The sequence below is a fragment of the Miniopterus natalensis genome, chromosome 12, assembly GCF_054644295.1.
Source record: "Miniopterus natalensis isolate mMinNat1 chromosome 12, mMinNat1.hap1, whole genome shotgun sequence".
Classification (NCBI taxonomy): Eukaryota; Metazoa; Chordata; class Mammalia; order Chiroptera; family Miniopteridae; genus Miniopterus; species Miniopterus natalensis.
Window position 1 is genome coordinate 50,266,006 of NC_142092.1, and position 24,564 is coordinate 50,290,569.

Sequence of the window (24,564 nt, forward strand, 5' to 3'; positions counted from 1 at the left end):
CCAGGTCAAAGGTCCCCTGGTTCCTTTGGGGGCCCCTCCCAGGGCCCTGCATCCAGATTACCCTCTTCCAAACACTCTCCCTCTTCGGGTGTGGGGTCAGACCATGTACAGTCCTTCAGGAGGGGTGTGAGAGGCAATTATTAAAGTAGGTCTCCAGAGACCCTGCCCTTGGTGGCTTTCCGTCACCTAGTTTGAGTGACAGCGTGTCCCTGAGTAATCAACAGCACAGCACATTCAACCACCCACAGTTTGGCCTATACCCAGAGGGGTCCAATGGAGCCTAGGGCCAGAGCTCACCTTCTGAGACTGTAACTCCTTGGTAAGCATCAGAACCTGCTGCTCCAAGGCCAAGGTTTTCTCCTGGGCAGTTTGGTTCCATGGGAGCACTTCAGCAAGGAGAGGGAAGGTGTTGTTCTGGCGCTTGGCTCTCTGAATGAGATTGGCAGTCAGAGAGGACTTGGGGGCAGGCTTCTGAGAATCTGCTGGATCTTTCCCTGACCAAAAGGAGAAACACAGAGGTTATGACCAGGGGCATTGGCAGTTCTCAAATGAGCATGCTGCAAAAGTACCTGAAAGGCTTGGTAAAATGCAGACTGTGGGACCCTATACCCAGAGCTCTTCATTCAATAGGCCTGGGCAGGGCTTGAGAATTTGCATTTCTAAAACATCTCTAGGTGATACTGATGCAGCTGTGCAGGGCTGGACTAAATAAACATCATTTACACTGTGCTGGCCAGGTCATTCAGCCCATCCTCGAAACTGCCTGTCCCCTACTCTCAGATCCCCAATGCACAGGCTGTTTGCCAGGTGGTCTTCCCCTCAGTCACAAGTCCTGAAGGAATGTCTTGTTTCTTATGTCAGGGTCCTACCTGTACCCTCTGAGCAATTTTCAAAGTACACAGACCTGCCTCTTGATAGGAACATGGAACATCTGTACTCTGCATTCTTGCCCTGGACAGTAGCTCAAATTATTTGATCCTTACTACCAGCTAAGTTAGGAGACATATTTCCCATAGTTGGCTGCCTCGAGGCTGCACAGTCCTTTTATTTTCAATAGAGCCCAGGTCAGCAACCCATGGCCCACAGGCCAAATCTAGCCCACAGACTGCTTTTGTAAATCAAGTTTTATTGGAACACAGCCACACCCTTTCCTTTGTGCACTGTCTGTGCTGGTTTCACTCCACAGGGGCAGAACTAAGTACTTGCAACAGAGACCACATGGCTCATAAGGCCTCAGATATTTACAATCTGGCTCTTTCCTGAAAACCTTTGCCGACCAGTGCTAAATTTTATTCTTAAATCAAATCCATTCACTCAGGCTGCCTTGTCCTGCCATCCTCACCTCTGCTTTAGGGCTCCGCCATCAATCTGCAACCAGGGCCTGATTATATGGTGAAGGGACCTTGAGAATCTTGTTTACAGGGCACAGACACATCATGCCTGTTATCAGGCCTCAACAGAATTTCCCCTCAGCCTTCAGTGCCAGAAAAGGCTTTTCTTCTTCCAGAAACTATGTGTTTAGTCTCATGGACACTGGGAATAATCTAAACACTTGTATCTCCTTCTTTGCCATGGCTGCTGAGACACTTAGAGCCACATTTGTTGCCCACCCTTGGCTACTCTGAAGAATCTTATCTAAATTTTCTAACCCTAATTACTCATTTACTTTCCCCAGATATATATTTTAATAAGCTATCCCCAATTCTTTTGAGACTAAGGTATTAAAAATAAGCATGTGGAGTGGGATCCCAGGGGAGGGGACAGGTAGGGCTTGGAGAACGAACCAAATGACTTCGCATCTTTCTTCTGGGGCCCAGGCTGAGGGCCAGCCAAACAGGCTTGAACAGATAAAGAGCTGCTCTAGTAGGTGACAGGAACCAGAAACTCCTTGAAGTTGTTGGGTGTGAGAATAGAACAGTCTTGTTTCAGATTTAAGAGAAACCTGGTTGAGCCGAGGATGGAGCAGCTGCAGGGCTCCGAGGAATGCCATGCGGCTCGCTTCCCGGCAGCTCGGCCCTGCAGCCCTGCTGGCCTCTGAAACACTGCTGCCCACCAGCCCTGCACGCAGGCAGCGCAGGGGTCATTGTGCTCGCTTTACAGTCGGGGGAAACGCGGCCTAAGACAGCTGCTCAGGCAGTGCCCTACGATCTCACGGGGGTGCCTCACGGCTGCCTGGGAGGGGCAGAGGATGGGGCACCAACGGGAGCCCAGACTCCCACCCCTGACTCAACTCAGCTTTTATCCACTTTGGATATTAGATTTTGTTTATGGCATCAAGGTTTCATGGCAATAAAGACGTCATTTTAAAAATCACTGATTTAGAAAATGAGGCCTCAGGCTGCAGTACAGGGCCAGAGGACTGGGCCTGAATCCTGGTCCTGTCACTCACTGTGTGGCCGTGAGCCAGTCACTCCACTTTTCTATCCTCAGTTTCTCATTTACTAAATAAGAATTTTCTATCCTCAATTACTAAATAAGAATAGCAACAGTATCTGCTGCTCAGGTTGCTGTAAGGATTACACAGGCTACTGCAGGTAAAGTGCTTAGTGCACATGGTAGAATCCTGGAAAGGTTCTAAGAGCAAGAAGCCAGTCCGAAGGGACCATGGCTATGATTCCATTTGTATACACTATCCAGAGTGGGCAGAGCTGTAGAGACAGAAAGTAGACTAGTGGTTGCCTAGAGGTGGAGGAAGGTGGAGATTGGGACTGATGGCTGAGGGAGGTAGGGTTTCTTTTTTGGGGGGTATTACAAATGTTCTGGAATTGATTATGGTGATGGTTGCATAGCTCTGTGAATATTCTGAAAGCCACTGAACTGTGTACTTCAAATGGGTGAATTGTATGGAATGTGAATTACATATTAATACAACTGTTAGCCCCCACCACTCCCAAAATGCTCAGAGTAGCCCTAGCACAAAGTAACTGCTATATATAAGTGCTAGTGTCATTATTATTGATTCGACACAGTCCTGATCTTCTCTTGGACTGTTCTTGTGATCTGCAGGGTCTCCCCAGACACTGCTCCAAAGGGGCGCTTTTTCTAGAGTCACTTCTACATGGCCCAGGGGTCCTGTCTGTCATGAGAAGAATCCATAGTGCTACCTCAGCCAGTTTTCTCCCAAATGTTTCTAACTTAAAATATGTTCTAAGGGCGCCAATGCCATTTTCAAAGAAGCCAACTCCCCATCCCCCAATGGTGTGGGTCACTCACATTTTGTGAAAGAAATAACAAAGTGCTGTGCCACAGCCAGGAAGGATACCTAAAGGTCATCTGCTCTGCTTCTTCAGGCAGAGCCGACTGATTTCAGTCACTCCAGAAAGGTATTTTTATATTCTTTCTTTATATTAAAAAAAAAAGTAAGAAAGTGAAGTTTTCTTTTATTACTCCAAGAATCATGGCTAAGAGTTTCAGTTGGGGAGGTGAAAAGAGTTCCGGACTTGGATGGTGGTGCTGGTTGGACAACAGTGTGAGTGTGCTTAATGTCGCTGAGCTTTACCCCTAAAACTGGTTAGGTTGCATGTTATATACAGTTTACTACAACAATAATATATCATTGCTACTAGATCCATAAACGCTAAAGGATCGCCCCAGAGATCTCCATGGTTGAGACACAGAAGCACAAATGCCGGTTTCTGGGGAGGAGAGGGGCACTCACTTGGTCTCTGAAGGCAGCTCAGACCTGGGCAGAGGCTTACCTGGGGTGCTGGGGTCAGGGGGTGGGGGCTGCTCCTCCCCCTGAGGCTCCCTGCTTGGTGGAGAATCTTCCCCTGGAGGTCCGTGGCCTGTTCCTTGGGCCTGCCTGTTGCCCCGGATGTTGAACATTGTGTTTCTGAAGGAAAACAGAGGAGCATGAGGCTGACAGCCCTGCCACTCTGCCCTCCCCTCCCTGCTGTTACTGCTAGAGCACAGGCTGCATCCCTACCCCCAGGCATAGCCCGGTCAGTCTGCTAAACCCCAGGCACCCTGCGTGAGTGATGCACCCCACCCCAGCCACTCTCTTACCCTCTCACCCCTCTAATTTCCATTATTTCATCAATTGTGCCTTCCACAATATTGCTTATAAACAATGTAAGATCGACGACCCTGCCCCAACCCCAAGGCTGGAGTATAAGCTCCGTGAGGGCAGGGATATTTGTCTGTTTTGTTCACCAAAGTACTTAGAATGCCTGGAACAGCGCCTGAAATTTAGAAGGCCCTCACTATGTATGTGTTGAATGAATGTCAAATGGATTTGCCAAACTAACTTTCCTAAACCCTTCATCTGGTCTTGTAACTACCTGGCTCAAAAATCATCAGTGGCTCCCTACTTTTGCTGAGAAGGGTTCCGAACATCTCCTGGCACCCTTCTCCTCTTGCTGTCTTTTCCTGCTCTCATCTGTTCTCTCTGAAGCCTTCACTGGTCATCTCACAGCCTCCAAGAAGCTTACAGCGCTTCATGAATGGGCCACGCTGTGACTAAGTACTTGCCTAGGCTGAATGATAATGTCTTTTCTTCACAAACTGGGCACCAGCTCACCTGCATGCCCGCTGGCACCTGATGCTGAGTTGCATGTGCCCAGAGTGCAAGCTCAATACACGTTTAGTTTGCAGGAAGGAGCTAGGCAGCACCAAAGGCTGGCCCAGGACCAGGGACCACAGACAAATTCATAATGAATCAGATGAAAAGACAGTTCAATTGAGTTTATTTTTTCTTCACAAAGATATAAAAGTAGACATATTCTAAAATCAGTAACAAGGAAGAGAAAATGATTAAAGGAGTTCAGTAGGTCAGTGTTTTTCCAACTGCAAGTTTATAACTGGCAGATTGTAAAATCAGTTTAGTATCATGACCAGCACTTAAAAAGCAAGATGGAAAACATGACACTGTACCCCACTTAGAGAGGGTTAATATTTTTTAAAATATCTGTGTGTGTACTGAGCCATTTCCCACTGTGGTCATGTCAACAATTAGAAAACGCTGCACTAGGAGGTCATTTATTTAAGGGCAGCAAGAGGGTGGTCAAAAAAGAGGTGGTGAAAGTCTGTATATCTGAGCAGAATACTGGCTCTGCTAGATCATCCCGATGTGCTATGCAGACTTTTAACAATATGGGGAACAAACTACTCTGAAAAACCCTTATTCCAAAACACCTAGATGCTAGATAAATACAGAACATATTTCAAAAACATTTTGCTGAATTCCCAGGAAAGGAAATCTGTAGGTACTAAACATGAAAAAGGGCACATGACAGTTGTGGGCTCGATCCCCAGTGAGGGGCATGCAGGAGGCAGCCAATCAATGACTCTCATCACTGATGTTTCTCTCTTTCTCCCTCTCCCTTCCTCTCTCTGAAATCAATAAAGACATATTTAAAAAAAACACACAAAACCTTATGGCTGCCCTAGCCAGCTTGCTCAGTGGTTAGAGCAAGCTACTGAAGGGTCTTGGGTTTGATTTCGGTCAAGGGCACATACCTGGGTTTCAGGCTAGATCCCGGCCCGGTTGAGGAGCGTGTAGGAGGCAACCAATCGATGTGCCTCTCTCACATCGATGTTTCTCTCTCTCTCTCCCTTCCACTCTCTCTGAAAAGCAACAGAAAAATATCCTTGGGTGAGGATTTAAAAAAATCCCCAAAACCTTACTGCTAAAAAATGCAGAGCCTGATGAAAAATTGGTGCTGATAGACTTGTAGGTTACCACAAAATTTTAACTGGTAAAAAATGCAATATCTGTGTGAGAAGTGTAACAAAACAAGGTATGCTAGTGTTCACTCCGTCTCCCCCCTCCATGGGAACAGAGTGCCTTCCCCTCCTCCTCTCGACTTTGGGCATGGCCATGTGACTTCCTTTGACCAAAGGGATGTTAGCAGATGTAATGTAAACACAGGCTTAAGCTATGCTCGCTGGCGGGGCTGCCACTCTTGAGAAGCCTGCCTCAGGTAGCTGCTGGTCCACGAAGATGAGAAATACGTGGAGAAGAACTAGGTCTTAGCAGTAGCTTAGAGTCATGACCCGGTGCACTTAGCCCGTATCAGCTGAACTCAGATGGGTGCGAAATAAATGCTTATTATACGGCACTGAATTCTGAAGTGTGTGTTTGCAGCATTATTGTTGTGAGAGTTGACTAGGATATAAATCTGTTCAGGGATCAACTTTTTTTTTTTTTTTTTAATGAGTTATGATAACATTTGTTTCAGGTATACAACATATTTATTTAATAGATGTATACACTGTGAAATGATCACAATAAATCTAGTTAACATCCATCACTGCACATAGTTACAATTTTTTTTCTTGTGATCAGGAATCACCTGTTGATATCAAAAACCTAGAGCCTTGGTTGCAAGGGAAAGAAAACAAGGTTTGGACCCACACAAAGTGTAGGGTTGAAAATGAAATTTTACATAAAGATGGAACTCTGAAAAATCCATATCCTCTGTGAAGAGGTGAGTTAGAAAAAACATGCCTGCTGGCAAAATTAACACAAAAAAATTATAGGTGAAGGCTCTGGGTATTCCAAAGTAATTTGTAATATCTTTTTTTTTTTTTACTTTTTAAATTTATCTTTATTGTTGAGAGTATTACAGGTATCCCATTCCCCCCCCCCCCAACTGATCCCCTCCACTTCCCTCCCACCCCCTTCCCAGGCCTTCATCCCATTATTAACTGTGTCCATGGGTTATGCATATAACTTCTTTGGTTAATCTCTTCCCACCCTCCACCCCTCTTCCCTCTTTCCTCTGAAATATGATCGTCTGTTGCATGCGTCAATGTCTCTGGATCTATTTAGTTCGTCAGATTCTTTTGTTCATTAGCTTCTTCTTAAAGAAGACCCTTCAACATTTCCTGTAGTGCTGGGCTGGTGGTGATGAACTCCTTTAGCTTTTCCTTGTCTGAGAAGCTCTTTATCTGACCTTCAATTCTAAATGATAGCTTTGCTGGGTAGAGCAATCTTGGTTGTAGTTCCATGTTTTTCATCACTTTGAATATTTCTTGCCACTCCCTTCTACCCTGCAAAGTTTCTGTTGAGAAATCAGCTGACAGTCGTATGGGTGCCCCTTGTAGGTAACTAACTGCTTTTCTCTTGCTGCTTTTAAGATTCTCTCTTTGTCTTTAACCTTTGGCATTTAATTATGATGTGTCTTGCTGTGGGCCTCTTTGGGTTCCTCTTTTTTGGGACCCTCTGTGCTTCCTGTACTTGTAAGTCTATTTCTTTCCCCAGATAGGGGAAGTTTTCTGTAATTATTTTTTCAAATAGGTTTTCAATTCCTTAGTCTCTTTCTTCCCCTTCTGGCACCCCAATAATATGAATGTTGGGCCTCTTGAAGTTGTCCCAGAGGCTCCTTATACTATCTTCATATTTCTGGATTCTTTTTTCTTTTTGCTCTTCTGGTTGGGTGTTTTTTGTTTCCTCATGTTCCAAATTGCTGATTTGAGTCTCAGTGTCCTCTACTCTACTGTTGATTCCATGTAAATTATTCTTCATTTCAGTTCGTGTTGATTCCATGTAAATTATTCATTTCAAATTGGTAATTTATTATGTTATTGGTTTTCTCGGTTATTTCCCTAACAGCCTGCTTAAACATCCTTATAACCATTATTCTGAACTCTCTGTTTGCTTGCATCTATTTCATTTAGTTCCTTTTCTAGAGATTTCTTCTGTTCTTTCCTTTGTGACATGTTTCTTTGCCTCCACATTTTGGCTGCTTCCAGGTGTTTGTTTCTATGTATTAGGTAGAGCTGCTGTGTCTCCTGGAATTGGTAGAGTGGCTTTGTGTAGTAGGTGTCCTGTAGAGTCCAGTGGCTCAGCCTCCCCAGTCACCTGAGCTGGGCCTTCTAGGTGCTCCCGTGTGGGCTGTGTGCACTGTCCTGTTGTAGTTGAGCCTTGGTTGCTGTTGGCATCCCTGGGAGGAACTGACCCCCAGGCCAATCGGCTGTGAGGACCAGATGCAACTACAGCCAAAGAGCTGCTGTGCTGGAGACAGTCTTATGGATCAGGATTTACTTCAGTGGAGCTTTGGTGTTCAACAAGTGCGCCCCTTGAGTGTGTCACTCGTGGATGTGCTAGGGTTGTAATCCAGCGTTGTCGAGTCTGACCACCAGGTGCGCTGTCTCTGGGGCCTCCCGGGAGGTGCAAAGTCAGCCTGTGCCAGTGCCTTGCCCAGGGCCACCCAGCATGAGCTACACAGCAAACCATAGTTGGCTGCTACTTGTGCTGGGCTTGGAGGTGTCCAGGAGAGGCCAAGCTATGAGCCAATGCAGGCTGCTGCTAGTGCCAGGCCTGGGGCCACTTATCAAGCTGTATGGGGCACGCTGTTGCTTGTTTGAGAGATTTTAGGAAAGTCCTAAGCATGAGGCTCGAGAGGCCACTTGCACAGAAATGGCCTGGATGAGCTGCAGGTGGGGAGGGGCAGGGCCTCCGGGAATCACGGACGGGGCCAAAGGTGTGAGTCAGGTGCTGGCTATTCAAATATGGCACCTGCTTGCCGGCTGCGTGCGGGGCGGACTCGCCACAGGAGCCATCGCCTCTGCCGGCTCTTCTTCCTGGGAGGAAGCCGCCCCTCCACCTCTCGCCCGGATCTCAGGCAGGTTAGTTCCTCCCCGAGTGTCCCAGGTCCTTTCAGGCTGCTGCCTGGTGCTGGGCTCCGAGGGAGCGTCTGAGTGAGTCCATGCGCGGGCCCTTAAGAGGAGCTGTTGGGGCTCCCACAGCCTCCTCGACCCTCAGGGACAGTCCCCGCTGGTTTCACAGCCTGAAGTTGTGGGGACGTCTCTTCCCGGCCTGGAGCCCTGGGCTGAGGGCCTGCTGTGGGGATGGGAACCCTCCCTCCTCCGGGAAACCTCCACCGCCGAGATTCCCTCCCAGGTTTCAACCGCGGCACCGGGTGTGGGCCTGCGGCCGTGTCTCCATGATTTCAGCCCGGATCCACCCGCGTCCCTGTGTCTCCGCCCCTCCTACCGCTCTCAGTGCTTCTTCAGCTCCCTGGTTGTGGGGCTTCTGTTCAGCCAGATTTCAGGAGGCTCTGAGTGGTTCTGTATTTTAGTTGTAATTTTGATGTGGTTTTGGCAGGCGGTGGGTGCAGCTATTACCTACGCCCCCATCTTGTTTCTCCTCCCTATTTGTTGTTGTAATATCTTTGTTTGGTTTTGGTATCAGGGTAACTGACGTTATAGAATGTACTGGGAAGTGTTCCCCCCTCTTCTTTTATGTGGGGGAAGAGTTTGTAAAGAATTGGTATAAATTATTTTTTAAATGTTTGGTAGAATTCACCAGTGAAGTTATTTGGCCCTAGGTGTTTTTGTTTACTTTTGTTGGTAGTTTTTTGATTACTAATTCAATCTCTTTACATGTTACAGGTCTATTTAGATTTTTTATTTCTCCTTGAGTCAGTGTTAGTAATTTGTGTCTTTCTAGGAATTTGTCTATTTCATTGAAGTTATCTAATTTGTTGGCATATAATTGTTCATAGTATTCCTTTATAATCCTATTATTTCTGTAAGGTTGGTAGTATTGTTCCCTCTTTTGTTCTTGATGTTAGTAACTGACTATTATTTATGCCTTTTCTTGGTCTGTCTAGCTAAAGGTTTGTCAAGTTTGTTGATTTTTTTCAAAGAATATTTAATCTGAAACTTATCTTTAAAAGAAAATCCAGTTTCTTGGTATAGTTGGGTCCAAAATAAAAATGAGATTTTACTTTAATGGAGAAACTAATCAGTTAAATTAAGAACAGAGAAGAAATTAGAAGTCAGTACTCCCAATACCTGACTTTGAAATTTGGTCTCTGACTCCTTTTACTCTGTTATTACTAAGGTCCTATTTTAAGGAGCTCAACTCCTTGGGCTAGTCACTTGCCCTTCCCAGTTCTTATTTTCCCCATGTAAAAATAAAGGGTAGTAGTCATACTAAAAACTAAGAAAGATGAGGCCATTAGGGCCACTATTTACTGAGTATTACTTTGTGCTGGGTCCTGTACTGAGCCCCATTATAATGTATCTCACAAACCACAAGCCACTTGACTTGGACACATCCCTATAGCGAGAGGAACTGGCTGGTTGGGGTCACCGCCATTGCTGCCCACACTTCCCTTTGCCCAGGAAATGCAGCTTCCCCAACATGTCTAGGAGTTCACAAATAGTCAGCCCTGGGATGTGAGAGGCATAGAAACCTCAGGGCAGTAAAGGGTCTTCTAAGCTCTAGCCCACATCTCCTCTGGGGATGGGGAGCTCACTAACTACAGACACAGGTGGCCACTATCCAGCCAAACTATTGTGCTTGGAGGAAGCATCTCCATTTCATAAATTTATTACTTGAGTTGGAGCAGTTCATAGATCATTTTCCGTGTAGGTTTAGCTCCAGGTCTGAAAGGCCTGGCTAGCATAAAGGTAATGATCATAGAGGCTTATTCTGGAAAGAAAACCTTGGGCAAGCCATTTATCCTCTCTGAGCCTGGGTCCCCTCATCTGCAGTGGCGATGATGAACATATTCGCAACAAACAATGTGGCCCTTCACGGACCAGGCTCTAAGCTGAACACTAGCAGTAGAACTCATTTAATCCTCACACCCACGCATTCAGCGCATTTAATCCTCACAACAGCCCAGTGGAGTAAGTACTGTTATCACCTCCATTGTACAGAAAGGAGAACTGAGGTTCAGAAAGGCTGAGTAACCAAAGCCACAGAGGTGGTAAGTGGTGGGGCTGAGCATCAGACCTGGATGTCTGACTCTATAGCCTGATAACTGTTATGATACCACTTCACAGGGCTGTCCAGACAAGTCAATGAGAGTATAAAGTACCCAGCATGGTGCTCTGGAAGTTCCCTTACTCCCTTCCCCAGACTATGACCTGGGCTCATGGCAGATTCAACTGCCAGCTCTGAGACCATCCAGGACAAAGGAGTGCAGGAGACTAGGGCAATTCTGATCTCACTAGGCTATCCCCAGGACACTTGCAATGATCCCTTGCATTTTCTGTGGGTTACTGCAAGTGTCAGGAGGGAGGTAACTGATGAATCCCTAGAAACTTACTTCCTTTCTTGGTCTCTGCATGCTCTCTGTTCCACTTCTGTTGTTTGTGGCCTTCACCAGGCACAGACCTGATTTAATCTTGGTGAGACCACTCTGGGTACAGCATGTACTGGTTGGATGGCTGAACTTCTCAGGCCCCCTCAAACCTCCCAATTCTCTCCAGCTCCTACTGAGAGAAGCTCCCCAGCAGCACACCCTCTTTGTCCATCACACTGAGGGGCTCGGGGGCTCAACCTTACCCCATACTCCCTAAGTCTCTCTCTAGCTCAGCTCTCTCTCCTGAGTTCCAGGTTCCTCTAGGCAGTGCCTGTTGGTTAGTCTATCTCCAGGCCCTAAAGAACACTCATTGTCTTTTCCCTAAAACCTGCTTCTGTCCTGGGAACAGCATCAGTACCCTTCTAGTTACCCAAGCAAATTTAAACACTGAAGCTGACAGAGGGAAATGCTGTGCCTCAGTCTCTATCCAAGTCCAGGGAACATTCTAGTCTGCTTTCTAAGAGGTCCAGTCTGTCTGAACTCCTCACAGAAAATATGCACCCAAACAGGATCAGAATTGGATATAGTTTCCATTCCTCAAAGCGTCCACTCCTTCAGTTAAGAGCAACAATAGTAGCATGGATAATATAGGGTGGGGTAAAAGTAGGTTTACAGTTGTGAGTACATGAAAGAGTTTATTTCTGTATTATTATTTATAAATTATTGTATTATTTTCCATGCAAACCTACTTTTGCCCCACCCTGTGTTTATTAAGTTTATTAAGTTTACATGCATTAACCATTTAACTCCTGCACTAATCTTACATGGCACTGCTGAATTGTAAATTTACTAACAATTTAAGTGCAGCACAGAGAAATCAAACAACTTGCCCAGGATACCAGAACCCATCACTGGTGGAGCCAGGATATAAATGCAGGCAGCTTGACTCCAAAGCCCAGGCCATATTGCTATCTCCTTATAAACTACTTAAAACAAAGCATGCCAATGGAAAATTGTATATATAATCCACTGTTAAATAAAGAAGTAGCTAAAATATGGACATACAATAAATTACACATTAAACGTGAATTATTTGATGTGTTTGACACATGTAGATACTTATAAAGCTATCACCATATTACATTTGGCATGATCTCAGTTATGCATGTGTGTACAGAAAATGAGGAGGAAAGAGACACACGAAATGCTAAGAATGCTTGTCTGGGTGATAGGATTATGGATAATGTTAAATTTATACCTTTCAAGATGTTTCTAATTTCCTACAAAGAACATGTGATACTTTCAAAATCAGAACAATAAATGTAATATTTTAAAGTAATGGCGTGAATTGAAAATAAAGCCCCTAGCCCTTGCCCCAGGCCCACCTCCCTGCTGGGAATCACCCCAGATCACAGTTAGGCTCTGACTGAAGAAGGGGCTGCCTACAGCTTGGCCAGCCCCTAGCCCCACTAGCACTTACTGTATTTCAGTTCCCAGGTGCTTGAGGGAAATATTCTGAAGGGCCAAGGACATGGCAGGGACTGGCTGCAAGGCAGCTGCCACACCCACAAGTCCAGTGGGCGTTTTCACAGGGCACAGGAACTCCTCCAGCTCTGCCTCCTCTTGCTCTGGGGAACAAAGAAAAGGGAAATCACCCACCCGGGTCACTATACTTGGAAAGACCAGACAGGTGGGTACTATGGGCTCAGCTCTGACTGGGAGCAGGTGGGAGTCGGTGAGCTGCCTTAGCAAGTCTTCCTTGTGGGTTAACAGCAGCCATGAAGCAGGTGGTATACCGAATGTTCTGCAACCAGTAAATAATGCATTTTGCTGAAACAGCCATCCTAGTAACCCATTAAAAATATGCCGAACTGCAAATATTTCTACATCTGAGAATCCACCCTAAAGAAATTGTTTGAAATGCAGACAGCTTTATGAGCCAAGAGGCTCATCCCAGCACTGTTTAGACTCAAACTGATAATAATGTCAAGATCTAGGGAAAAGTTAAATACATCATGATGCCTTGGGACAATGGTGTTTTACTCAGCAATTTAAAACGATGCTAAAGAAGAATGCTTAAGAACACAGGACCTAGTATTAGGTTGAAAAAGCCAGATAAAAAAATGTATAGGGTCTTTTATCCTTTGAGACAGCATGGAGGGACCTGGAGAACATTATGCTAAGTGAAATAAGCCAGTCAGAGAAAGACAAGTGTCACATGATCTCACTTATAAGTGGAATCTAATGAACAAAATAAACTGATGAACAAAAAAGATCCAGAGACAATGAAGTATGCAACAGATTGATGACGTATTTCAGAGGGAAGGGGGGTGGGGGGCAAGAAGAGATTAACCAATGAACTTACAAGCATATATGCATTGCCCGTGAACATAGACAATAGTGCAGGGAAGGCCTGGGGAGGGGGCAGGAGCAGGGCGGAAGGGATCAATGGGGAGGGGGGGAGAAAAGGGGATATCTGTAATGCTTTCAACAATAAAGATAAATTAAAAAAATTTTTTTTAATTGTATAGGAAAAGTCCCAAAGAAATATTTTGAAGTCTTAATGGCGGTCAGAACTGCATGATGGGATTAAAAATGAGCAGACTACTCATTATAGTTTACTCCCCCCCACCCCAATTTTCTATAGTAAACATGGGCTACTTTTATAAACAGAAAAATAATATATATTCATCAAAAGTAAATGTTAATAAAGAGATTTTACACTACAGGGATATTTTAGGGCCACAATGCTGAATACCAAAAAGCAAAGTAAAGCGTTTTGCATTGTTATCTGATCAGAAATACATTTAAATAAAAAGCAGGCGGAAAGTCATAGCATAATGTTAACACTGGTTGTCTCTGGGTGATAGGCTTATGGCTACTTTTCTGTGTTTTTCAAATGTTTTGCTTAAACAGTGATTCTTATACAGTGAGTACTTTAAAGGTTTAATATTAAGGAAGGTTTCAAGGCTAATGAAACCTTCCTTAATATTATTTGAGTATAAAAGAGAGGAGGCGAAATATTCAGAAGTTAGTTTTGAGTGTTACAAAAAGTGGAAGAGAGCGAAGGCCACTTAGAGGATGGTATGATCTTGACCAGGCAGCCCTGAGACCCGCAGGGCAGCAGACACATTTCACTTGGAGCCCTCTTACTGAGAGGGTGAAAATGCAGGGGTAGAGGAATTTACTCTTGCACTGCATCTGCAAGAACATGCCAGGGAGAGTTGTTCAATCTACTCGAAAATAAACTTTGCAATCAAACTTGGCAAATAACACATTTGTTAATCCCTAGGAGGCTCCTTCAGATCCGTCACGCTGCCTAGTACTTGGCCATACCCACTCATTCTTTTGAGTTCCTCCCTTCAATTTATTTTCTCAGAAGTTTGGGCGTCTACCCTGAGGTTTCCAGGTGGGGCTGGAGAAAGTGAGACATTCAAAGGCATAGGAAGCTCCCAGCTTCAGAAGCAGGAAAAACATACACAATTTAAGAACATTGGGTGGGAAGCTGGAGGGCAGGCCAAAGTGCGGGGAGTTCTGGGAGGTGGAGACAGATTTCTTCCAATTCAAGTCAGGAAGACTTCCTAGAGGAAGGGCACTGGAGCTGGGCCTGGAGGGCTGGAGGTGATTTGGACCTGCAGAAGTAGTGAGGGAGGATCCAGCTGTGGAAGTACAGGTAGTAGCAAGGGTTTCCAGAGCCAGAGTTGAGGATGCCAGAAGGGACCCAGAAACATTCAGAAGAAGGAGCCAATAAGGACAAACGGGATGGGGGTGGCTAAGAAGGGGTCTCATCCGGCTAGAATGGCAGAGCCCCCTGGAGGTTTCAGCAGGAGCCTGAAGAAACCTGCTTGGCTAGAAAGGGCTACAGCTGTGGAATTGGAAGACCTGAGGTTAACCCACGTTTCTCCTGGGAGGGCACTGTGACTGGGCTGATCACTTTTTCTCTTTTGGCTTCAGGTCCCATATTTTTAAAACTGGAAGGCCACTCTGCACTGTATTCTTCAGAATTAAAGTACATATATGAAAATGTTTAGAAAACCATAAATCCCCATACTACGGAAGCACAATTTTCAAAGTAGTCTTTGATGCAGAATTTGGGCTGATTCAAAATAATTAAGGTTTCCTTGTTTATCAATACTTTAACAAACAAAAAATTTACTATCTAAGGTTTTAATGTCTTGGCAAGTTCTTCCCTAACTGCCAATATCTGTTTTCCTTTAACTTCCACTTGTGGCTCTAGATCTACTGAGGCCACACAGAACTATGTCCTGGGGGTAAATGTCTCCACTGGTTGGTTTCACCAATGAGGAAACAGCAGTTCAGAGAGGGTGAATTTTGTGGCTAAGCTCCCACAGCTGCTAGCAGAGCCATGGATTCAACATAGTTCCTTACATTTCCTTATTACAGTAGCCTACTTGACAAGCACAGTTCCAAGGAGGGAGGGATGGCCAGGAAGGGGCAAGGAGTTTCCAAAGGATAAGAGCCACATGATGGTGATGCCACAGTGAAGGTTAGCACTTCCTGCAGAAAACAGGACTGATCCAAGACTCTGGTCTGGGGCCTCTGGGCCTCTCTCCAGCCTGGAGAAGTACCGAGTGAGGTTGGCCACCTGAAGAATTTTCAGCAGCATTTACCTATAATTCTCATTTTGACTGAACCGTAGAGGCTGTCCTATCACCAGTAGGAAGAAGTCATCGCCTAACAAAAAGGGCTTTGGCCAGCAGGTCACTGGTTTCCTGGAGGGGCCTGAACACATGGCCAGTTGCCTCCTCAGCTTGAGGATGGGGGGTGTGAGTCTGCAGACTAGGGTTCAAATTTCAGCACTGACATTTTCTTACTGTATGACCTTGGACAGGACCCGTGGCCTCTTGGACTCTCAGTTTCCTCTTCTGTAAAATGGGAGTAACAGTAACTATCTCATAAAACTGTTGTGATGACTAGATAGAGGATGCATGTTAAGAGTTACAGCAGTGTAAGTGGTGTGCATATTTTCATGATGATAAACATTTATAAAAGTGCTTTGTAAGATGTGTTCCACTTTGGCAATATGTCATTATCAATCTGTTGGCTTCCCCTTGATCCTTCTTGGCTTTGTGGAAACCAACGTTTAGGTAAAATATAAAATTAAGGTGTGAATGCTTAAAAGCTGTAGAGAACATGCCTTGCCGCTGCTCAAAGGCAATCCTGACACTGGACAAGACAATATCTGTGACTCAGTCAGACATGAGTCAGTAGGTTTCACTGCCCTGGTAGCAGGCTCCTGCTTCTTCCCAGAAAGGGCAGAGACTGGAGAGGTTGGGGCAGCCTGCCAATCCACGGCCTGCCAGCTTGCTCAAGACTCCAGCAATGTCTTTCTGGGTCAGCTGGGAAGGTTTCACAGGGGCACTGGGTCCGGAAGGGTGAGGTCTTGCTGCAGGATGGGAAAGGCTTCAGAGCAGAAGCACACATGCCTGTTTCTTGCATCTCCCCAGTGTCCTCCTTGGGAGACTGGTGCCCTGGTCACGACAACCACTCCCGTGTCTCCATGCCCACAGCAGGCCCAGAAGAGGCCCGCAGAGTGTGCTGAACCAAAGCCACAGAATTCAAAAAGTTGGAAAGGGTTCGGCACAGGAGGTGAACTAGCAGGATCCCACAGCTACTCTTTTGATAACCGGTTCTTCCCATTTCAAGTCGGGGAGGGCCTCTCGATGTTTCTGGTCTGAGGCTGATAGGGATTTGTGTTAACTCAGGCTGTAGTTTTCAGCACAGCCAGGGTTGTTTCGCTCCCTGGGAGGTGGGGAGTGAGGGTGGAGCAAAAGTATAGAAGCAAAAATAAATACACCCTTCCCCAAAGAAAGCCCTTACAAGCATAAAACACCCAGAATGTTCTCAGAAGAAATTACTGATGATTATTAGCAATAAAAAGAGGCAATTATCACCCCTAGCCAATTTGGATTGGTGGTTAGAGCATTAGCCTGTGGACCGAAGGGTCCCAGGTTTAATTCCTGCCAAGGGCACGTACCTCGGTTGTAGGCTAGAGCCCCCGCCCCAGTCGGGGCACGTGCGGGAGGCAACCAATTGATGTGTTTCTCTCACATCAATGATTCTCTCTTTCTTTCTCTCTCTCCCCCCTCCACTCTCTCTGAGAAGCAATGGGAAAAAAATCCTTAGGTGAGGAAAAAAAAAAAAGACATAGTTGTAATAGTAATAGTGTACACGTACACATATAATAATATCATTAGGAAAATTGCCATGTATGGAGCACTAACTATGTGCCTGGCATTATGCTAAAGGCTTTACATTCTTCTCATTTAATTATAAAATTCAATGTATTTACTCAGACACTCACTCAACAAATATCCTCTGTCCCAGGCAGGGCACCAGGTACTGGGGACACAGGTGACAAAGACACAGCCCCCACCCTTTAGGGCAAAGAGGCAGAGATTGAGAAGGACACTTTAATTAGAACACAATGTGACAGGTCTCAAAATCGTCTGAAAGTGTTAAGGACTCTATATAGAGCCCAGCTGACAAAGTCCCAGCAGGCTTCCAAGAGGAGGTTGGCAAGAGTGGGAGGTGACACTAAAGTGTGGCCATCTAGAATAAGCAGGCATTTGCCAGGCCAAGAAGAGAGCAGAGGTGCCTCTGGTGCTGCTGAAGGGTAAAGCATGAGGCAAGCAGAGATGAGACCAGAAGGAGTGAGTATGGTGCTAAGAAGCTGGGACTGGGCCTGGGACATGGTGAGCCAGGAAAGGGAAGTGGGGGCTCAGGCTTTCATTTTAGAAAGCTCACTGGCTACAGTGAGGAGGATGGTCGGAGTGGCAGGCTGGGACATGGGGACATCAGAGAGGAGGCTGCTATGATTTTCTAGCTAACAGCTGAGGCATGGCCCTAGCCAGTTTGGCTCAGTGGTTAGTACATCGGTCTACGGACTGAAGGGTCCTGGGTTTGATTCTGGCCAAGAGCACGTACCTCGGTTGCAGGCTCCATCCCTGGCCCCAGCTGGGACGCATGTGGGAGACAACCAATCGCTGTGTCTCTCTCACATCTATGTTTCTCTCTCTCTCCTTCCCTTCCACTCTCTCTAAAAAGCTGAGGCATGACCTAAGGCGACGTCAGTGAAGGGGGGCCACAGGGAGACATGGCCAGCACTGGTGACTGACTGGCCTGGCTAGCTGACATCCAGGAAGAGACTGGGAGGCTCCTGATTATTGGAGCAACTGGGTAAATGGGAAGACTCAATGAGGGAAGGAAAACGGGGAGAAGGGCCCAGGGCAGATGAGCTCAGTTTGGGACACGTAAAACAGCCGGGTGTGGAGGTCTGGGATGTATTTGACCACAGTCCTGCCCTCATCCATTTGGCTTCCCTGTTAACTGGGGATGAGGCACCTTAGACACGCTGTAGATCTGTGCTGGGACCTCCTTCTCTGTGCTCTTGCCAGGGCAGCTGTGGGTGGTCTGTGCTGATTCTAAAATCTGCCAATCATATTCCTGGCTTCAGCATGGGGGCTGGGGGTGGGGTTGGGAGGGTGAGAGCTCCAGGACTCCTCCCTGCCAGGATGTCCTAGGATTGGGGATCAAGAACCTTCATTTGTGGGCCATGTGGGGGTGAGGGATTCTGGCTTATGCGAACACCAGGGATAATATCACTGGTCTACCCAGCTCATAGCACAAAAGCATTTGTCTAAAGCAGCAGCAACAATAACTGCATTTTCTCATTAACCTACCTCACAGCAAGTCTGTGAAAGTTTCATTTCTTAAGACATTCCCATAATCATCATCATAATAGTAGCTGACATTTATTGAGCTCTGACAATGTGCAGATATCACTCCAACCACTTAAGGTGTATGGATCCATTTAATCCTCAACATAACCCTAAGAAGTAGGTATAATTTTTTTTATCGACCTCATTTTACAGGGAAGGAAACTGAAGATCAGAAAGGGTAAGCAACTTGCCTAAGACCACACAAGATTAGGATTTGGACCCAGGTAGCCTGGCCTCAGAGCCTGTGTTCTTGCCCTTGAAGCTATACTGTAGCCCTAACTGATCCTGAGTCACATCCCTGGCTCTCTGCTTTTTTAGCAGAGGGCTGCTCCCACGCACTCCTAACGGGAGGGTACAGGCTTTGTCACCAAGAGCCCTGGGTGTGCACAGGAGGTGAGCCCGTTGGGTACCTAGTTCAAGGCGCAGGGCAGGCTCATTCTCAGCCAGAGCAGCGTCAGGGGCAGCAGGAGGTGCAGGCGGGCTGTTGTGGAACTCCCAGCGCTTCATCTGCAGCTGCTGCAGCCAGTACAGCATCACTTGCTTGGTGGCAGCCTGAGAAGCACAAGGGTTAGTTGGCAAGGCCCTGTGCCCACAGGGTGGCACTGGGTGTGGGATGTGGGCAGGCAAGAGAGGGTTGGTAACTCTGTCTTTCCCAGAAAGAAATTTCACTGTGGCTGGGTGCCCACCTGGAAAACACCACATGCTTCTTGGCCATAGAAGATAATCAGGCTGTGGTCTCCCACTTAGAGGTTCCTTAACCTATCTGGGCCTCAGTTTCCGTATCTGTACTACGGTGATGATAACACTCATTTCATAGGGTGGTTGTTATGAGGATGAAATGAGATAAGGAAGGTAAAGTGCCCAGCATAGTATCTGACATACAGTAGGAGCTCAAAATGTGCTCACTGGGTAAAGGAATTTGGAGGTGCTAAGAGAGAGAGTAAGAGCTTTGAAATTCTGACCTGGGTGGGGCCCTGGTACCATTACTATCTCCCTGGATGGGGCTGTGGTACAATCGCTATGTCTATCTCCCTCCCTGTATGAAATCTCAATGTCTTAACTGACTTTTTGTGGAATGGAGACTCCCTTTTGTTTGGGGGATGTGCTGAAATCATGCATATGACTGGGAACTGGAAAGCCATATGCACACTACAACAAAGTGGCACTCTCCAGGCACCCCCAACCAGTTCATGGCTGATGCTGGCCCATCCACCACTGGATGGTCCAAACACCTATTCTCACATCCCAAACACCTATTCTCACATCCATTATGTCACCAGATCCTGCCAATCTCACTGTCAGTCTCTCTCCCCAGACCTTAAGCTGTTTGAATACCAGGGGGTAGGTGTAATTTGGCTCCACAGGCCAGTGCCTAGCACAGCCAGGCACATACACATGTGAATGGAATAGTAAAAGACAAGTGTTGAAGACCCTATAGACAGCATTCAATCTGTGGAAGGAGTCACATGGCCCATAAACCACATAACCTCTGAATTGCCTGCCTCCCCTAGCCTGGAATTTCTGGTTTCTATTATTTCAGCTGATTCCCCCACCCTGGTCACTAGCCATGCCTAGACAGTGAAGGGGAGCTGAAGCTGTGGGCTGCATTCAGGGGTCTCAATAGATGTTCAACTGGCTGGAGGTAAGGGTGGAGGGGTGTGAAGGGGGGGCGCGGTGGGGAAGGCTGTCTCCTGACACATTCTTCTCCGATGAGTGTGAATCCTTAAACTCAGCTCAGATCTGTCTTTCCAATTAAATTCTGGAGCACCTTCTCTTGGCATGAACATTCTGATCTTGGTCCCATCACCATGCGTTCATTCAACAAACATTTACTGAGCACCCACCAGGTACCAAGGCTGTATTCTAGGTGCTGGGAGTAATTCCACAATTTGTAGGTGCCTTTGCTGTTTCAGAGGCTTACGTATCTTGTTTTAAATCTCACAAACTACCCAGGGTCACACAGCTAGAAAGTAGCTGATGTAGAATTTGAATCTAATCCTGTCTGATTTCAAAGCACATGGCCTTTCCACTGTTTCAGGCTTTCTTAGTCAAACATGAAGATTAAACAAAACCTACTGACAGGGAAAACAGGTTTAGATATGCCCTGATGAACAATCTAGGCTGATCTGTGAAACGAAATGTTTCTCAGCATTCACTCCTCTTGGCCACAACATCAAGAAAAGTGATTCAGAATCTAGGCCTTGAGAGAGGATTGCAAAGCTCCTATCTTGACTATACTTCTGCCCCAAGTAAGAAAGTTAAGGTAACTGCATTGTCAGGCACACCCCAAAGTAAAAGTTTTGACACAGTACCGAGAGGAAGAAAGACTATGAGATTCCGAGTGTGGACCACATACACCACTCTCTGGATACCTGACCTCGGGACAGTCACTTCATCTCTCTGACTCAGTTTCCAACACTCCTGCCTTTGCTGTGGGAAGCCAGTGAGGACATGGGTATGAATGTGCTTCCGAAAGCACAACAGCCTGGGCACCCGCGGTTCACTGGGCGCTCGGCCGGTGACCACCCGCGACGCCCGGCCATGCCCTAGGAACTCATCCCTTAAAAGGGGAAAACGGCTCCATTTACCTTCAGGGTAATAATCCGGCTGGGAGTCTTGATTTCGAAAGTCCCCTCCTCGGCGTCCGCCTTGCAGTCAAAGACCGCACTGGAGAGGTCGATGCTGTCCAAGGGATTGGCATCCTGCGCGGTCCGCGAATAATACAGGTGGCACTTCCTCTCGTCGTAGAAGAACCAGCGAGATTTCCAGCCCCGGATGGGCCCCTTGCCGCCAAACTTACTTAAGTACCCACAGAGTTTCCTGGGGGCCGTTTCCAGGGACCGTTCGCAGCCCTCTGACTCCTCGGGCGGCAGCACCTCGGGGCCCCCGGCCGAGCCGGCAGGCTCTCGGGACCCGGGGGCAGGGGTGCTCGCCTCCGGGGGTTTCTCTCGGGTGCCCTCCATGGCGGAGGGTGAGGCGGCCGGCAACCCAACTCGGCTCAAATCTCGAAAGCTCAGGGGGGAACCTAGGAAAAGGGAGACCTCCGCGCGGGGGCGGGGCCAGCGGGGACCGGCCTTTAGGAAGGATGCGGCTGGCGGCGGTGAGTACGCCCCACAAACCGAAAACCCAGTGGGGCTGCCGGCCACACCCCTCCCAGCCCCGGGGCGAAAACCACGCCCACAGCCCGCCCCCTGCCTACTCCTTATAGGCCCCCTACTTCCGGCTTCCGGCCGCGCCTGTCAGCCATCTTTGCTGAGGGCAGCTGCCTGGCTTGGGAGGCATGGTGTCCATGAGCTAGGTTAACCGGCGGGAGAGAAGCGGGAAGGGACGCCTGCCTTTGAGTATGCTGCCCTGATAACTCGCGTAGTGATGTAGAAGGATAGTTCCTTCTCATGCGGTCTGGGCCGCTGCCTTTTCTCCCCAGGTGCCGCGCGCGTTTCCGGGGGACGGCGCACCGCGCGGCCATTGGCTGAGGGAGACGCTGCGCTCGGTGGCGCGCGCGGCTCTTGGGCTCTCCCGGCTCGCCGGGTCTCAGGCGTTTTACTTCTGCGCCCGGGTGGCTCTCAGCCGACCGCGGCGGCCTCCCCCTCCGTCCCTGCGGCCGCTCGCCACCTTTCGGCGCCGGTTGCTTGATATCGGGCAGCCGCAGGAACCCAGCGCCCCTCCCGGGCGGGGGCGGGCTCCGTAAACTTTGTAGGAAATACGTAGTCAATGCACCGCGGCCCGGACTCGCTCGGCTTCCTCCTCCTCCTCCCCTCGCCCTCGCCCTGCCTCCCGTCGGGGGTCGGGGGGCGTCCTCCCTTTGGGCGTGGGACCCACCTCTGCCGCCTCCAGCCTCCAGCGTTCTTAGCGCCGTCTCTCCCTTTCGCTGACAAATGCGATCCTTACAGCATTACTTCCTCGAAAAGCTGGAGGGAATATCAATGACCAAAAATCTGAAATCGGGTAAGGAACTAATTAGGTACTTTTTGCAGAAGGATATGGAATGACACGGAAAATATTAGGATGAAAAAGTAGGCCGCAAAACTATTTTCACAAAACTTGATATCTGGCTAAAAAGAATGTGTGTGAAGGTAAGGTTGGAAAGATGATGTGTAATATTGGCAGCGTTTCCTCGAGTGTAAATCGTTGTTTTAAATATACTTGTGAGTACACATCTGTTCCTGTTAGTAAATTGCTCCAAAGCTGAGTGTAATGCCTTCCATCGAGAATGGGGGTCATAAGCCTTTCTCTTAAAAGTTCCACTCCCACAGAAGCAGGAGTCACAGACAGACGGACTCGGGAAGCGCGGGCCGGCGGCCGAGGGTCGCGGAGGCCCCGGCGGACCCCGGGAAGCGCCCGCTGCGGGATCCCGGGCGGCGCGCAGGAGGCAGCCCATCAGTGACGACTCATCACTGGCGTTTCTGCCTTTCTCTCCCCCTCTCCCTTCCTCTCTCTGAAGTCAATAAAGGGAGATATATATTTTAAAAAATGATTAAGGCGCTTCTTTAGAGAAATACATAGCAGCCAGTTCTCCGGCGTTGTAGAGTAAGGACAGACATAAACACTCATTCTCACGGTAAGGAGCTGGGAGGGGTAATGCAGGTTTCTCAGCTTTTCCTCCCTGGTACAGGTTGGATTGTTTCCCCCCTAAATTCATATATTAAAGCCCTAATCCCCAGTACCTCAGAATGTGACTATTTGGAGACAGAGCCTAAAAAGAGGTAATTAAGTTAAAATAAGGTCATTAGGGTGGGTCTATTCCAATCCCAGGGGTGTCCTTATAAGAAGAGGAGACAGAGGGAAGACCTTATGAAGACACAGGGAGAAGAGGGCCATTTACAAACCAAGGGGAGAGGCCTCAGAAGAACCCAAGCCCAGCGGACACCTTCCTTAATCTTGGATTTCTAGCCTCCAGAATTGAGTAAATGAATTTCTGTTGTTGAAGCCACCCAATCTGTACTCCTAGCAAACAAATACACTAAACAGAGTGAACTTCCTTGGAAACCCATCAGGATACACAGCCCAGAGTGGCTTAGAGCACCCATGAAAATTCCCAGAAGCCTTATTTTATAAACATAAATTCAAATTCATATTAAACAGTTTCATGTAACATATTTTACATAAATTTCCAAAAAATCAAGTCAAACTCCCAACAATCTCCACTTTGAGGGATGTGGGGAGGGACGGGATTAAAGTCTCCAGTTGGGGAGGTGGGTGGCAGGAAACGTGGCCACTGAAATTCACTGGCAGATTACAGCCGTTCTGGGCTTTGGCTTCCTCATCTGTAATATAGGGGTTATAATTCTAGCCAGAACATCCCACTGAAGGTGAAGACCAAAAGGCAATGAAGGAAGATTTTCAAGTTGGTATCCCTAATCTGCAGGAACACCGATGTGCTCAGGGTTGCTCTAGGGAAGAAGAAAATGAAGAGGAAAAAAGATGAGTTTTAGGGTTAGGGACATCAGAGGGAAACTCCTGCTGATTTGGATGCATTAATTGCTGTATATCCTAATGGACACACTTCTGGTAATTACATCAAAGTACAGTCAACATCCCTTCCCACTCTCCCCTCCTCCTTGGAGGATGTTAGCTGCAAAGCAAGAGGCTGTCCAAATGTGACACCTTGCGGCCTCTGTGGTGTACTGCCCTTGTCTGCGTTAGGTGTTCCCAAGCTCTTTTGTCAAAGGGCTTAAAAGAGGCACCAAAGAGTAACCCTCCTCCCACAACATGGCCCAAACAGGCAGGTTAATGTGACATCCTTAAAAACATTTTACATATGCCTTCAATCAACTTATTTAGTGAAGGCACGAGAAACGAACTTTCAACAAAATCATGTGTTTCTTTGTGTTCAATAAGGG

The 24,564-nt window shown here is 47.3% G+C and overlaps 1 protein-coding gene across 1 annotated transcript in view; it reads right to left on the reverse strand.

The window, feature by feature from the left end:
* Window positions 1–21,790, reverse strand: part of TBC1D2 (TBC1 domain family member 2) — a 43,224-nt gene extending 21,434 nt beyond the window's left edge. The window contains exons 1-5 of the mRNA XM_016223029.2: window positions 21,313–21,790; window positions 19,135–19,276; window positions 12,463–12,610; window positions 3,699–3,832; window positions 298–494 (exon numbers count right to left, since the gene is read on the reverse strand). Of these exons, the coding sequence (XP_016078515.2) occupies window positions 298–494; window positions 3,699–3,832; window positions 12,463–12,610; window positions 19,135–19,276; window positions 21,313–21,687 (996 nt within the window). The 5' untranslated portion in view covers window positions 21,688–21,790. The remainder of the gene's footprint in view (window positions 1–297; window positions 495–3,698; window positions 3,833–12,462; window positions 12,611–19,134; window positions 19,277–21,312) is intronic.
* Between the last annotated feature and the right edge of the window lie 2,774 nt (window positions 21,791–24,564).